Source organism: Zea mays, chromosome 10 (genome assembly GCF_902167145.1).
Source record: "Zea mays cultivar B73 chromosome 10, Zm-B73-REFERENCE-NAM-5.0, whole genome shotgun sequence".
NCBI lineage: Eukaryota > Viridiplantae > Streptophyta > Magnoliopsida > Poales > Poaceae > Zea > Zea mays.
In genome coordinates, this window is record NC_050105.1 from 114257653 (window position 1) to 114273718 (window position 16066).

Consider the following 16066-nt stretch of genomic DNA (forward strand, 5'->3'; position numbering starts at 1 on the left):
CTTTTTGTGACTGATTTCTCTCTTTTTTCAAAGCGTTCTTCCGTAGATTGATAATGTGTCCACCTCTTGTGCCATGTGCAAAATGATGTATGATGCTTATGCTATGCGAAATGATGCGATGATGTTATGTTATGTGAGATGATGTTTACTCCGAAGATACATACGCATCCCTGCAATAAAACACAATCTTTTATAAGCCTCCCTTAGGAGCTTCTTCGCCTTTTACTTCAGCGGAATCAGCGTTTATTTTTCGCTGTAAGCCTCCCTTAGGAGCTTCTTCGCCTTTTACTTTCAGCGGTATTCGCGTTGACTTTTCGCGCTTCGCCTTTTACTTAAGCGGTATCAGCGTTGACTTTTCGCTGTATGCTCTGCATTCCCTTTGGAACGACTTTGGAGCAGAAAACTTACACTGCGCTCCCTTTGGAACGACTTTTTTGTGACTTCGGTAAACTTACTCTGCGTTCCTTAGAACGACTTTTTGTTGCTTCGAAGAATTTTCGATAGTTCGAAGGTCGTCTTTGTTATCACAAGTCTTTGAATTTTAATCAATATAAGCCTGTGAAGAAAATATATTTTCCTTGTAGGAATCAACGAAACTAATTACATGAACCCTAAACAATGTCCTTTATTACAGAAAATAAAACTGAATGAAAAAGATTGCTATTAAGGTAGGATATTTGTCAATAGATGTGCTTTGACTCTGGCACAGTGCTATTGACTGTACGAGCTTCGGACTGCTCTCTGAAGTCCCTCTGGTGTGGAGCATACTGGCTCCCTTCTGGCTGCTGGCCTTGTTGCAACGGAGGTGGAGGCGGAGGCTGTTGCCAGGAAGCTTGAGGCTGACTTGCCGAAGCAACAGAAACTGCAGGATGATTGCCCACATATTCTGGGATGTAGGGCGAATGATACGAAGCTGTATGCATGACCTGCTTCGGCTGAGCTTGTTGTGCTGCTGCTTCAGCTATTTCCTTTTGCTTCTGAATAGTAACATGGCACATCCTGGTAGTATGGCCTTTGTTCTCACCGCAGAATAAGCAAAAGATTCTTCTTGGTTGATCGCCAAATCTTCCTCCAAAGCCCCTGGCGCCTCTGCCTCTTGGAGCTGGTGGTCGGAAGGAGCTTTGCTGTTGCCCCGAAGCCTGTGAGGAACATTGTGGCCTTTGCTGTTGGCTTCCTCTATCATCATTTTGTGTAGAGTTATGAATTGATCTCACGTGCCTCGGGTAGAACCTCCCTCCGAAGCCCCTGGTCATTTCAGAAAACCTGAAAGCCTCCTCCCTTCTTTGGCGAAAATCATTATCAGCCCGAATGTACTCGTCCATCTTCTGGAGCAGCTTCTCCAAAGTTTGAGGAGGCTTCCGAGCGAAGTACTGAGCTGACGGTCCTGGTCGAAGTCCCTTGATCATGGCCTCAATGACAATTTCATTGGGAACCATTGGTGCCTGTGCCCTCAAACGCAAGAACCTTCGGACATACGCCTGAAGGTATTCTTCGTGATCTTGGGTGCACTGGAACAGAGCCTGAGCAGTGACCGGCTTCGTCTGAAATCCTTGGAAGCTAGTTAACAACAAATCCTTCAGCTTCTGCCATGAAGTGATCGTTCCTGGTCGAAGGGAGGAATACCAGGTTTGAGCAACACTCCTGACAGCCATAACGAAAGATTTGGCCATAACTGAAGCATTGCCACCATACGAAGATACTGTTGCTTCATAGCTCATCAAAAACTGCTTCGGGTCTGAGTGGCCATCAAATACGGGAAGCTGGGGCGGCTTGTAGGACGGAGGCCAAGGTGTAGCCTGCAGCTCAGCGGACAGAGGAGAAGCATCATCAAAAACGAAATTCCCATGATGGAAATTGTCATACCAGTCATCTTCGTTGGGAAAACCCTCCTGATGAAGGTCTTGGTGTTGAGGCCTTCGGTGCTGCTCATCCTGGGCAAGATGACGAACTTCTTCAGAGGCTTCGTCTATCTGTCTCTGCAGTTCAGCTAGCCTGGCCATCTTTTCTTTCTTCCTCTGTACTTGTTGATGAAGCATCTCCATATCTCTGATTTCTTGATCTATCTCGTCCTCTGGTGGTGTCGGGCTTACAGCCTTCCTTTTCTGGCTTCGGGCCTCCCGCAGGGAGACTGTCTCCTGATTGTGGTCCAGTGGTTGCAGAGCTGCAGCCCCAGTCGCTGAAGCCTTCTTCGGCGCCATAACGAAGGTTTATGATCGCCGAAGGTGTTCAAAAAACTCAGAGTGGAAGTGAGTTCACCGGAGGTGGGCGCCAATGTTGGAGACTTGTTCTCAAGTGCTATGAGTTAAGAACAAGGCAACATAGAAAATATTAATCGTTAAGGTCCTTCGTCCTTCGAAGCATTATTTCCCTTAGGATATAATGGTTTACGGACGAAGGTTATGAAGGACGTACCTTCATAAATTCATTAAACAATGACGAAGGATGAAATATAAAGAATATAAAAGACAACATGAACAATTATATATTATTATTAGGTACAAACAGAAATATCGTTGAATTACAAGTGTACCTTCAATAGGAATGAGATGACAGTACAAGCGTGACGCAAAAAGCGAATGCCAAGTCAGCGTGAACAGTACGGGAATACTGTTCACCTATTTATAGGCACGGGACGTAGCCCGTGCAAAATTACATTAATGCCCTTTACACTTAATAATAAACCTATAGTAATCTGTCGAGGTCTAAATAGCCTTTTCATCTTTAAGTCGGTTTCAACTGCTGCTGTCTTGCCGAAGCTTTCCTGCTTACACCTTCGGCGCTTCACCAACCTTCGTATTATTCTGGTCTACTGTGATGCCTGACTTGAGTCCGAAGATACCTGTTCACACATTATACTCCAGAAACACTATTAAATCCTGTTTTTGAGGACCTTCAGATGCCGAAGGTCCCCAACACAAACAAGACCTAAATAATTTCTCATGTATAGAGATATCAGAGCACGTACATAGCTCCTTTATCTATATCATTTGTGGCATCAAATGTTTGCTTCTGCCGCACTAAACAAGAATAGGATTACCTGGATATACGAGGGTCATATACAATATGATTGGTTGTCTGGGCAATCAGCGTCTGTCTCCCTGTAGCCTGGCTTGTCACAGTCTCACAGACGCTATTTTTCTGTGTTTGTGTTTCCATGCGTGCAACTGAAGGTGCTTGATTTGGCCTATCTTATCGTCCGCAAGCAGACATCCAATCACGTAGATAGAAATTGCCGCAAGAGTGTCGCAAGCCCTATGATCTAGCAAAGGGAAAATGTGATTACTCAGTGACATAAGGACAACACATTTTCAGTTCAGTACCACGACATAAAAATCGGCGACGTACCTCTTTAGTGGACCTGTCAAATTCCCTAAGGCTTTGTTTGGTTATAGTGGGATTGAAGTGGATTGAGGTGTATTGAAGGGGATTGAAAAAAAATTAGTTCATATTACACTCCAATACACCACATACCACCTCAATCCACTTCAATATCAGATTATCCAAACAAGCCCTAAATGAATCAAGCACATATCTTGATAACTGCACCCAACCAAATGTACATATAATTTCATACACTATTTCAAGATAAGATCATAATTCACAATATTATAAGATATTGTAGGGCCTTGCATACGAACCCTAGCCATTAGATATGTAAGAACTCGTAGATTATACTTTTGGAGGATGGACTGCGACACCATTAGGGCAACGTAGCTCCACACTAAGAGGATGAGGTGGAGCTTTGGCGGTCTTTCCCTTCATTGATCGTGTACAATATATACTGGATCTCACAAATAATACGTAGGAGAAGGGCCATAACCATAAGGTTTTGTTGTATCCCTAATTAGGCGTGAAGATAGAGCCCAATGCAGCTTTTTTAATGAACCAAATGAGACCGACCTAAAATATTTCCCTTTGATCTCATACTTACTTGCTTATATTTAAAATTTAATTTATTAACAGTCCAATTCATTAACTTATATTTTTTTACTCCTTAATATATTAGTACACTATGACCATGGCATTACAACAACTTGTTTAGGGATGGCAATGGGTCGGGTTCAGATTGGTTAGAGTAAATACCCGCCCGCGACCATATCCGTGGAGATTATCCATATCCACCCATGACTATACCCACGGCTAAAATTTTGTACCCGTGCCCGTACCCATCGGGTATCGGGCGGATATCGGGTACTCGTCGGGTATAGCAGCTTGATGCATTCTCCCTAAATGAAGTCAAGTACAGCTCTGAGCGTCGCACATCGCCATGATCACCGGAGGCACATAATGTTGTTGCACAGTGCAGTCGGGCAGATGTAGCCCTGGACATGTGTTGCTAATGATTTTTTGTTAACAAACTTCCAACTCGTCAAGATCGGAGAGTAGCTAGCACAGTCGTCTGGTTTTTTTAACACTCTCCTAGGTCAAGTACTTGTACTAGATAGCACTGGTACTACGTACTGGCACTTTATCAAACATACTGGCACTAGTACTAGAACCAAATCAGAAGCATCAGCAGACAGGGAGGGAGGGATGACAGTAGGATGAGCTGTCGAGGATGGACGGCTAGCTAGCGTACTGGTAGGTTGAAAATCTAAAATCACTATTTTCGGATATCTATCGGGTACCCGCGGGTAAGAAATCAAATCCGTACCCGACCCGTAATAAAATCGGGTCGGGTACGGGTAAGACCTGCGGGTCAAATTTCATGCCCGAACCCGCGGGTAAAATTGTCATCCCTAAACTTGTTATATGCTACTGAACTCAATGGCTATAGTATATACCTTTCTATCTCAAAGCAGAAGACTTAATCTTGAGGGAGATGATTGTATTTATAACCTCTTAATCTAGAATCTTAGGTGCTTCATTAAACCTATGTTGGCTACATGTTTTCTGAACATGTTGAGTGGAAGCTCTTTAGTGAGTGGATCCACAAACATTTACTATATATTTATATGTTCACGTTCAATTATTTGATCCTAAATTTTCTCCTTTACTGTAAACAGGGTTTTAGATCATATATTATAAGCCAAAAATAAATAGCAATATTATTAAGATAAAGTTACTATAAATATGGACAACAAGAACATAACTTAATTCAAGTAATATGCCAACACATAGAGGTGTTCAACTAGGCAAATAATAAAGTAATGCTAACACTCCAAAAATCCTATGAATATCATGTGGTCTCACTACACCGCTACTATTATCGAGTAAAGTAAAATCGCCACAAATGTGCAATCACACTCATGTATTAAAACTAGTAGATTGCACAAATATATGTACAACCGAGAGGGACAACGGGTAACTCACAGCATGTAGATTGTCTACGCGAGAAGCCAAGTTCAGGGAGCACAAAGTTCTGTTCCCCTAAATTAATTTCGCCACTCAAGCCCAAGGATTCTCGGTGGGAGGTTGGTGGAGATATAGAGTTGTTGCTAGAGTAAGGGGAAATATCTATAGCATCAACCTGAGGAACAAAGGAACACCACCTAGTAGAGACACCCAAGAACCAGACCATGGTCGACAACAACCAAAAACCTCATGTGGTATCACATAGGCACAAACACGTACACGAACACTCAGTGGTGGATCCAGGATTGGATCAAAGGAGGGGCTATAAGTTAAAGCATGTTTGGCGGAGCCACCAGCGGCCATTTTGGGGTAAGTGCCACGACGACGTTCTCGCAGGCCTGATGTACTAGCGTGCAGAATTAGCTAATTACATGAGAAGCATTTTGGGGTAAGTGCAAAATTAGGGGGACCAAATTAGATTAAGAAGGCTGTTAGAAGCATTTTTGCACTATTTACATGAGAATTAGCTAAAAAACTAACATGTCCTATAGAATTAGGGAAGCAGTAGGCATGACATTGCTCCCCTTTCCCCCTGGCTTGCAGCCTGCTTCTTGTGTTGGGCACATGCGCGCTGCTAACTGTTAGATGTAAACTGGCCGTGCGCGCTAGCTCATGACTGCATCCTGTGTGGTGGCGTTGATTTGCACTGCTGAAGCATGGACGGGTCCAGTGTGGATGCACGCGCTACCACCTAGCGTGCTGGTGGCACGGATGGAGGCCAAATACATGTGCTGAATGACACGATTAGAAAGAAGGTTGTGGCCTATCGTAGTTAACCTTTATAGTCTGTATTTATGTTATAATATACTCTTACGTTCCAAAATAGTTGTCCTTTTAGCTCTTGGTTTTTATATCTATATTCAAATGGATGATGATGAATCTAGACACATATATAAAACACATGCATCAATCAAAAATTATATAAACCTACTAATTCTCTAAAACGATGACTATTATTTTAAGATAGATGAAGTATGTATTAATAGGTGTTATGAGGGGCGACCGGGGCTGCAGCCTCGCCAGCCCCCCTCCTAGATCCGCCCCTGCGAACACTTGACTACCGGCCGGTTTGCACCGGCAACAGAAACACCATAAGTAGAGGTGTCAATGGGGACTCAATACTCGTTAACCCATGAGGAAGTCCTCCCCCTAAGGACTACTTTGGAAACCTCAAATCCACTTCTGCATTGGAGGGGATTGAGGTAGAAATAAACTAATTTCCTCTCCAATCCCCTTCAATCCCGAAGGGGATTTGAGTTTCCAAACTAGCCCTAATAGGTATGTTGGCATGGGTATGGGAAAGCAAATTCTGAACCTGATTACCCATGGGTAAAAATTACCCTATAAAATTAGGTGTATAGCTCAATAGTTAATAAGCCCAACAACTTACCCTACCTCTCACAACCCTTTTAAACACCCATCCACACAACCCACCAACTGCCCCACCCACCAGTCGACGTGTCACTTTTGTTTTTGTTGTTTTACATGATTAAATAATGTTTTCCTTGTTATGTGTCAGATTTATTTGTGATGTATTGTTGTCGAGTATCGTGTGATTATTAATAATGTCATATAATAATGTGATCATGTTTTTCTTGTCGAAGATGGGAATCTAATGGGGACGCGATAATCGAATGTGGATGGGTATATTATAAATCTTTTACCCATGATGAGTACGTGTATGGGGATGGATATATGGCGTCCAAACTGACCGAGAATTCCTCAATGACACCTCTAACCACAAGAAACCTCCACGCCAGCAGATGCACGGTCCCCAATCACCACCAACTAGGAATCAAACAGATTGATTGTTTTCTTGGCTGGAACAGTGAATGAGGGAGAGCAAAGGAGTTCATGTGTCCTGCGGGTAAGGAATAAGGGATACCGGATCGTATTCAAAGGAGTGGAGCAAGCGGTCTCGGCAGGTGTGGCTACCCGCGTCGCATGTAGTGCATGTGCCTAGGGTGGGGAGGCATTGTCGTTGTCCAAAACCAAGCAAGAAGAGGACAAAGACAGTTTGTTGGGCTGCTAGGTCCATATAGACCTTGTAGTGGTCATATGGGCATATGGCTACTGCCATTCCCTCTCTCTTAATCGTTATCTATTTCTTCTTACTAGGTTAGTGCCCGTGCGTTGCAACGGGAACATATAATATCATGATAACTTATATATAAATGTGTTATATTGTTATGAGAAAAAATTTTGTAATCCATTGGTGATCCTGGCTATACATATAAATTTTGTTATTTTAATCTACCTGTTTCACCACTACATTGCAACCATCAATATCATGCAGATCTATATATACATAGTTAGGTGTTTGTGCGTTGCGACGACTCATAAATTATTAATAAAACGTGAGTGCACAACAATTACATGAAAACAAACAATATATCGACAATCGTACACTAATCTATTCCTTTATAGAGATATTGACAAGTCTCTGTTGTATGTTTGCAGGGATTAAATAGCGGCATGAATTATCCTCGTAACTTAATAGATCAATCACAAAGTTCCTTCGAAGAATCCTTGCATCCTACACACAAAGACATAAGAGAATAGAACATCAAATCAAATTTGTATTATGTAACTGGAATGTATGTTTGAACATTAAACAAACGTACTCCACTCATCCTAACAAATTCCATTCGCCTACCATTTCCCCCACATGACCATAGCTTGTAGAACAAGGTAGCTGATTAATGTTTGGCCAATTATGTTATATACAATGGTTATCATACAAAAATTCTATATTGTTGAGAAGGTACGTTGTACGAAGAAAATACCCTTTTAAGTCAATTGGAAGACCAGTCCGAATTGTATGTTCCCACTTAAAAATATCATCTTGTTGTAGGTAATCTTATATTTCTTTAAGGCCATAATAATCGCTTCCACGAACCTCTTGTAATAGAAAGGTTTTTGGACGAGATCCTCTCGAGCTTCCCCCGTTCATGGCGATACCCGAGCCGCGTGCTTATATATACAAGGTTAGGGCGTGATTTCTGGCCCCAGGCGTCCAACGGCGCGCGCGAGTCACGCGGCACCCAAATCCGCGACTACCGTGCGTTTATTACGCGGCTAGCGCACGAGTCCGATACACCGGGCCAAGGTCACAACGGAGAAGAAAACGCTGACATGATGGACCCACGCAACAACGGCACACACGCACGAGTTGTTGGTTGAGCGAAGAGGCTGACGGCGCGGGGTCCGCAAGGCAGTGATCCAAAGAAACGCATGGGTGGGCGTGGTGGAAAGGCTGGCGTGTGGGCCTGACCAAAATGGCCCACATGCCAGTGAGTGTGCATGCGCCAGGGAAGCTGGGCCGCGCGGGGAGCGAATTGCCAAATTGGGCCGACCGGGAGTAAGGGATACAGCCCAGGCGCCAGGTTTCTTGTTTTTTTATATTTTCCTGTTTTGATATTCTTTTTTTTTCAAATTTCTATTCTTTCTTAATTCCGATTCAAATAAAGTTCAAAACTCAAACATAATGCTCACTCAAAAATCAATCATGATGCAATAGATATATATTTATTTTATTTGCTTGGTAGATGTTTGAAATATGAAACACACTTATATTGTTTCTTTCTTTTTAGGAAAATAGCATTTTGAATGTGGAATAAGAATTAAAGTTACTTCAGAAATAAACATTCATTATCTATTTATTTTGAAAGAATGTATTGTATACTTTCATTTAAGGGTTTCTTAATTATTTTAAGAGTATGTATACTTTATGAGGAGAACAAATCAATGGAGTATCTCACTATTATTTATTTTCCCGAGCTTCAATTTTATGAGTTAAATTTAAAAAGTCTAGTCAAGATTTGTGTCATCTAAATTTAATACTCTTTTAAATAAATGAGTATAGTGTATCATTTAATGAAATGAATAATCATTTAGTTGAATAGAAAACCTTTCTATTACTTCTTTTCTAAATTAATTTTTTGTTTCAAAATTCTGTCCTCAAAATTCAAAGCTCAAGTATAATTTGAGATATCTGAATTTACTATTTTATTTCTTTATTTCTTTATTTTATTTTTTTTCTTATACAAATTTCGGGCTTTACAGCTTCCGCGCCGCCGCCCGCTCACGATCGCGGTCACGCTGGTTCCTACGTGCGCACGAGTGATGGATTGGCGCCGTCGCGGAACGAAATCTATACTACGTGCGACAGGTTTGCTGAGGGAGCGGAGTAGCATGGTTGTTGAGGGATTGGAGCTGTGTCGCGCGGCGTAAATCTCGGAGGAGAGCATGGGTTGTCCCTTATAATTAGGTTTTGCTTATCTAGTCCAAATTTGTCTAGATTTATTTCTTGTTTGTATTTGGTTTACAAGACCGAATGCAACCTCCTCTGAACGTTTTTGCTCTTAAGAGGATCGAATCAGTAATCTTGAGTCAGTTAACTTTCTGCTCCCTTTATATGCCTAAATCTAATAGTAAATTCAACTCACTGTGAGAGAAAATCAAGATTGTTTTATAATTTAGAATACATGGAGTATATAGTTGTTTTTAAAGTCACCTGTTGACTATGAGTTCACATCACATCCTGGAACAATGGAGGGAACAGTGACGCAAGTGAGAGTGACTGACGGTGTGCTACTTCAATTTGAACATTTTGAATCAGTGCAATGCAACGGCCGTTTGGTCTTCTTCAATCACTAGGTGAGTGCCCGTGCGTTGCAACGGAACCGTATAATAACACGATAACTTATGTATATATGTGTGTTATATTGTTATGAGAAAATGTTTCGGAATCCATTTGTGATCCTACCCGTACATAAATTTTGTTATTTTAATCTAGCTATTTCACCATTACATTGCAACCATCAGTACCATATAGACTTCTATATATGATTTTAATAATGTCATTGAGTTATAATGACAACACGATTAGGAAAGTGTTATTTACAACTCAAATCTCAGAAAAAGGGTACTAAGAAAGGACGGAAATAAGGTAATTAACTCTGTCACATGAATCAAGTGAACAATGAAATATCTCCATTCCAGCAAACAACATGACAGCCTAACACTCGAAAAAAGATCAATACAATATTGAGCATATATCATAACCATCACCATTGTCATCATTTATCAAGCAATGGCGATGGGAGCGGGGATTGGAGTCGCCGCTGACGGGATTTGAGGGATCCGCTACGGGCGGGATGCGAGGGACGCCCATTCCATAATAGGCGAGCGGCGGGCGGCCGGGATGCGAGGTGGCGCGCGGGCGGGATTCGAGGGGAGCCGTTGTGGGCCGTCGAAGGAAGGAGTATCGTCGAAGGAAGGAAGGAGGGAGATGGTAGGCGCGCAGCGCAACGGCAGAACCGTGCACCACTGGGAATTGTGGACGCCTACGATAGGCACATAATTAATAGTAGAGATTTCATCCAACATGGATGCCTTGTCTGCCTGCTTGCACCAAAATACTTTTCACTCCATATTATTAAGATGCCACAAATAAAAGAAGGCTGCAACATCAGGATGGAAATCCACTGTAAACTTCTCGAGTTACAAAGACTTGGAATAATTGCGTTAAAAAAATATACCAAACACCTGCGGTAAAACTATTCACGAAGCATCAAAAAGAAAATAATATAAGCTCGCCACAAAAATCTATAGAAAATAAAAGTGATGTACTGTCCTATAAGTTGCAATGTGGAATGTTCCAGGAATGGAAACACCTCCACCACCATCCATAGTAATGCCATCACGAATGGCAACCTATATCAGGAGATAAATGTGATCTCAAGTATCAAATAAAAAAATAATATTTTGTGATTAGTTTAGCCAAAGCAATGGGAAATTAGCTTTAGCTAGGTTCAATTATATATAAAAGTTGTCCATTTTGAGTAAAAAAATGCAGATTACACTGAAAACACAAGTTTTCCTCAGTCAAGCGTCTCTATGCACTGGTGAGCTAAATTAAATCATAGAAAACCAAACGGCATCATAAATGCTCATTAGTACAGTAGCACAAAAAACAGACATTTTGCCTTAAGTGAATGATGATGCATCTGTCAGCCTCCTTGTTTTCTTACAGTTCCATTTTGCATGGTCCGACTCATTAGCCTTATGGTCACACAGCCATCTTGTCATTCCCATGTAAAAAGAAAAGCATTGCACGTTCCAAGATAAGCCTTTCTTGATTCTATGATTCAGCACGAATTCATGATGATAGTAATCTAGTGCTGAAACATTATGTTTGACATAATTCAAAGAGTTAGTTACACCATCTATAAGCCCCACGGTTGGAGGGATGATTCTTTGAGTCCTTCAGGAAATGGTATGGAACATCCCTATAGATCAGGTTGGGGTACTCATCCACGTTGACCAAACTTTCCAAACTGCACATTGCCCTCCCTCTTCCTATTTCTGTGCAGATTTGGGTACCTTGCGCACTGAAATCAACTTGCAGATGTCGATGTCTAGCTGAAACTTTTAGGATAATGAGTCCATTTTCTATTATTGAAAGGACAATGGTGTGCTACTTACCCTGCTTTGTCCCACTCTATTCATATCACTTTCCGAATTGGATCTGAGAACCTTCACCTGCATAAGTGGAAGTTCTTATGATCCTGTATCAAAGCCAGCGCTTTCTAACTTCTATCTAGCACAGTAGTGCCGATTTCCTATGCTAAAAAACTATACCACCTTACCTTTTCATCTCGGATATCCTCTCCATCAAGACTTACAGGTGGTTCCATAGCAAATAGAGCTATTGTTTGAAGAATGAGGCTGTGAACTATGTCACGGATTATCCCATAATTTCCAAAATACCTGCAAGGGCACATGGTTTTGAACTAATTGGTCCAAAATTAGAATAGAAGTGTGGCAATCTTGCAAAGGCTATCAACAAAGTGATCAGAACAGGGTGCACTACTGCAGCATGCTATATGGATAGAATCGATTCCTGATTCTACGTTTTGAGATGTTAGGTTATAGAAATGCAATAAGATCATAACAGCACAGTGCTACAATGAGGTGGCTGAATTCAGAAATTTAACTATTAAGACATTTCCTGATAAAAGTTATGAAACTCATTGAATTGAACGTACCTATTCGTCATAAGTCCCATGCCTGTACTGATAAAAAATGGTACCCCATCCCAGCGTGCATTGTCAATGTACATAGCAGCAGCAAAATAGGTTGGTATCATGGATTTTGTGTATCTGTCAACTTTACCAGACATATCTTTAATTTGACCAGGAACAACATCATCAAGGTGGGGACGAAATCAGTTAACTAAATGTTACTCACGGTGGGGTTGGTAACGAGAAGATCATCTCCTACAATCTGCACTTTCTGTCCAATCTCATCAGTGAGTTTGGCATAAGTGCTCCAGTCATCCTGATCAAATGGGTCTTCAATCGACTCAATAGGGTACTCAGAAACAAAGGACTTGTACAGGTCTTTCAGGCTGTCGCCTGAAATTTTGTTTGAGCCATCGTTGTTCTGGCCAAGAAAGTGACTACACGTTAATATAAAACAAATGCTCATGTATTACCATACCCCTATAGAATAACACAAGGAATAGCTATAGCTCAAGGTAAATGAAACTATAAAAACATACTAAGAAGTTGTGATTCTTACCTCCTCCTTGAAATTAAGATCATAAGTCTTGTCTTTCTCACCGAAGAACTCAGAAGCAGCAACATCCATCCCAATGACCACCTGCCACACATGTAAGTTGAATCAACTATACACACAAAGGTTTGTCTGTTTGTGAGCCAAGTAGATAAGAGAGAACATACCTTTCCAGTGTAGCCAGCCTTTTCTATGGCTGCCTTCAATAGTTCAAGGCCTTCTTTGTTTTCCTGCATATATTGGTTGACACAGATATTAGATTGTGAGATAAATGGATGCCGATGATCGATTTTGTAGGTACCCTACGCTCAACATAAAACAAAAGAGCGTTCCTATAGTGACAGAACCATAGAGCAAAAATTAATCTACTACCACTTTCTTTCAATAAAAACTAATCTGCCAAATTTTGAATTATGGCGTGGTTTGCATGGTTAAAGGGAATGAACAAGAAAGTTATAAGAAACTGGGTCTTAACAAAGCAAAGCCATAGAGATGAAGCACACACTTCTAAACAGATGGTTCTCCAAACTTCCCTTGGGCATAAATTCATACACCAGAAGCCGGTTGTCACCATCTGAGCAATAACCAATGAGCTTAACAAGATTCTTGTGGTGAAGTTGGCCAAGGTAATCAACCTCTGTCTGCAGCAGAAAAAAAGAAGAAGAAAGAACAGTCATGATTCATGAACAATGACAGATGTCCTAGGAGCAGGGAAAATGTAGAAGAGCTCCAAGCCTACCAGCCATTCCTTGTGTCCTTGAAAACCTTCCGGTTTAAGCTTCTTCACAGCAACAACCATACCACTCCCAGGTCTTGAAGGAGCAAGCGTGTGCTCATCAATCCAACCTTTGTAGACATGCCCAAACCCTCCTTCCCCAAGAAGGCTGTCCGGTCGGAAGTTCTTGGTTGCATTTTTCAGATCATTGAACGTGAATGCCTTCAAATTAGAAGATGACAAGATTTCACCTTCTATCCGAGGAGTAGGAAGCTCATTTCGATCTCTCATTGATGGAAGAGTCAGCGTTGAACGACTTGAGTTGCTCTTAATTGTGGAAGGGACTGACGACAAACTTGTCTTGCTGTCACTTTTGATGGGTCTGATCTCTCAACAAGAAGCAAAGGAAAAATACGCATGAGAAGAACTTGATATGGTATCAACAGTGTTAACGATTATGAAGGTGTCATATATATACTCGTGAAGTATGGTACCAACATTACGACAATTAAGTAATTGTCTGGTATTGTAAACTCATTAAGCTGTCAATTTGAGAGCAAACAATGCTCCAGCCTTCCAGGCTGATCGCATGTGGAAGTACTTCCCTAACTTGGTCTATACCAAATTTGTGAACCTACTGTGTGCCATACGAAGGAGTAAAACTATGTCACAGGATTCCTACTGGATCCATAATAACCTCTTCCGTTTGTTAACATGAAAACAAAGTAATATGAAGCCTAGTGTTCAGATTTGCAAATGATGCTTGTGAAAGTGCCGTGACTATATTTAGGCACAAAAAGTTCCCGGCTATTGACTTTAAACCCTATCTCTGTCTTATCCGACAGAAGTAACAAAGAGGAACTAAAGTAGGAAAGAAGGTGCTAACTAACTGCTAAAAACAAGAACTCCGGACCGAAATAGCATGCCGATCTAAAATTCACTGAATAAGACATAGCAGTCCAGTCGATAAAAGGAAAAACTGGACAAGTATGGAGCGAAAGAACTCTAGAAAGAGAAGCAGGGCACTCACAGGCAGCATTGTTCATGCTGTGATCCACCCGCGCCGTGGTGTCGATGCAATTCCCCATCTTGCTCTCTACCAGTTCACCCACTGCCCATGCACCGTGCACCCAGACAAGAAGAATGCGGTAGCCTCAGGATCCCCAGCTAGCAGCAGATCAGCTCAACCTTTCTCGTTTGCACGACAGAACCGAGCAGGAAAAGATGGCTTCCCTCGGCTCGTAGCACGAGAAGCTCAAAGACCAGATAGCGAGGCAAGCTAGGAGTGAGCGAACCGCCCCCAAAGGTCCAATCTTTGCAAGGTCTGGATGGAGCTCAGCCGCTAATTCGGGAGGGAAACCAGCAAGGTCGGTAGCCACGGAGCCAAGAAAGCAGTAGACAAACTAAACTGTTACGAATTATACATCACTATATCAGTAGCTTAATTAGCATCAATTTTGCTATTATCAGACTGAGAGGAAGGTGTGTAGCATCATTACCTGCTTGCCTCTGCCAGTCGGTTTACCAAACTCTCCGATTTTGAAGGCTAGCGAGCGGGGCGAAATCCTCGCGCGGCTGGGGAGGAAGGGGGCAGAGCTACCTCCGGATGAGGATGGCGGCGTTGAGTGCGGCGATGCGCACGGGGAGGGAGGCCGAGTTTCGTTCGCCAGTTGTCACCACTGGCGGTTGAGCGGGTCCATCACGTCAGTCATCGACCAAGTAGCCGGCAGCCGCGCGACGTCCGCGTCACTCCAATCCCCTCGCCCCGCGGCGCCTCCGTTCACAGCGTCATGGCGGGGTGGATCTCCTCCAAGCTCAAAGCAGCCGAGACCCTCCTCCACCAGGCGAGGCAGCGCTCTCTTCGTCACTCGCCGCGACGTGCCCCATCCCCTCCCGAGTCCTCCAGCTCTTCTGACTCTTCACTTCTCATGTTTCAGATCGATCAGCAGGCGGCGGAATCCCTCGGCAAGTCCCATCCGCTTCCGACCTCGCCACGCTGCACTCCGCCGATGACCTCCTTGACGTGCCGAGGCAGGGACCACGCGGCGAGCAGGGCCAGGGTGCACGGGCAAGGGGCGGCAGGCTAGGGATGGGGTGGCGGCGGATTTGGGAGAAGGTCTTGCGAGGAAAGGGGAGGTGGTTGGCGTGACGCGCCCGCTCCACGGAATCCCACCGCGCAAACCGCCCGCCTCCGCCGATGACCTCCTTGACGTGCCGAGGCGGGGACCATATGGCGAGCAAAGCCAGGGTGCACGGGCAAGGGGCGGCAGGCTGGGGATGGGGGTGGCGATGGATTTGGGAGAAGGTCTTGCGAAGAAAGGGGAGGTGGTTGGCGCGACGCGCGCTTCACGGCGGGGGTGTACGGCGGGGGAGTACGGCGGGGGAGTGCTTGGCGCGGGCGTGCATCGCGACGGC

General features: G+C 43.1%; 1 protein-coding gene and 1 non-coding gene across 2 annotated transcripts; both read right to left on the reverse strand.

The window, feature by feature from the left end:
* Positions 1-12594: 12594 nt before the first annotated feature.
* LOC103641594 (enolase 1-like) lies at positions 12595-13201 on the reverse strand. Its single transcript, XM_008664935.2, has 3 exons — positions 13104-13201; positions 12943-13023; positions 12595-12804 (listed from the first exon to the last, which is right to left on the reverse strand). The coding sequence occupies exons 1-3, from the start codon at positions 13170-13172 to the stop codon at positions 12595-12597; spliced, it is 360 nt and encodes a 119-aa protein (XP_008663157.1). The 5' UTR covers positions 13173-13201.
* A 215-nt stretch (positions 13202-13416) lies between these two features.
* Positions 13417-14827, reverse strand: LOC103641596 (uncharacterized). The gene is made up of 3 exons (XR_004853262.1): positions 14682-14827; positions 13676-14033; positions 13417-13577 (listed from the first exon to the last, which is right to left on the reverse strand). It is a non-coding gene; the product is annotated as an uncharacterized protein (transcript).
* Positions 14828-16066: the final 1239 nt, after the last annotated feature.

What these genes read in the sequence shown, in the direction of transcription:
- LOC103641594 (XM_008664935.2), bottom strand. Translation starts at nt 13,172, where the DNA reads ATGCAGGAAAACAAAGAAGGCCTTGAACTATTGAAGGCAGCCATAGAA. An exon ending in AGGCTGGCTACACTGGAAAG is followed by an intron (nt 13,024 to 13,103) that starts GTATGTTCTCTC and finishes CATGTGTGGCAG; the next exon opens with GTGGTCATTGGGATGGATGT. An exon ending in ATCTTAATTTCAAGGAGGAG is followed by an intron (nt 12,805 to 12,942) that starts GTAAGAATCACA and finishes TTTCTTGGCCAG; the next exon opens with AACAACGATGGCTCAAACAA.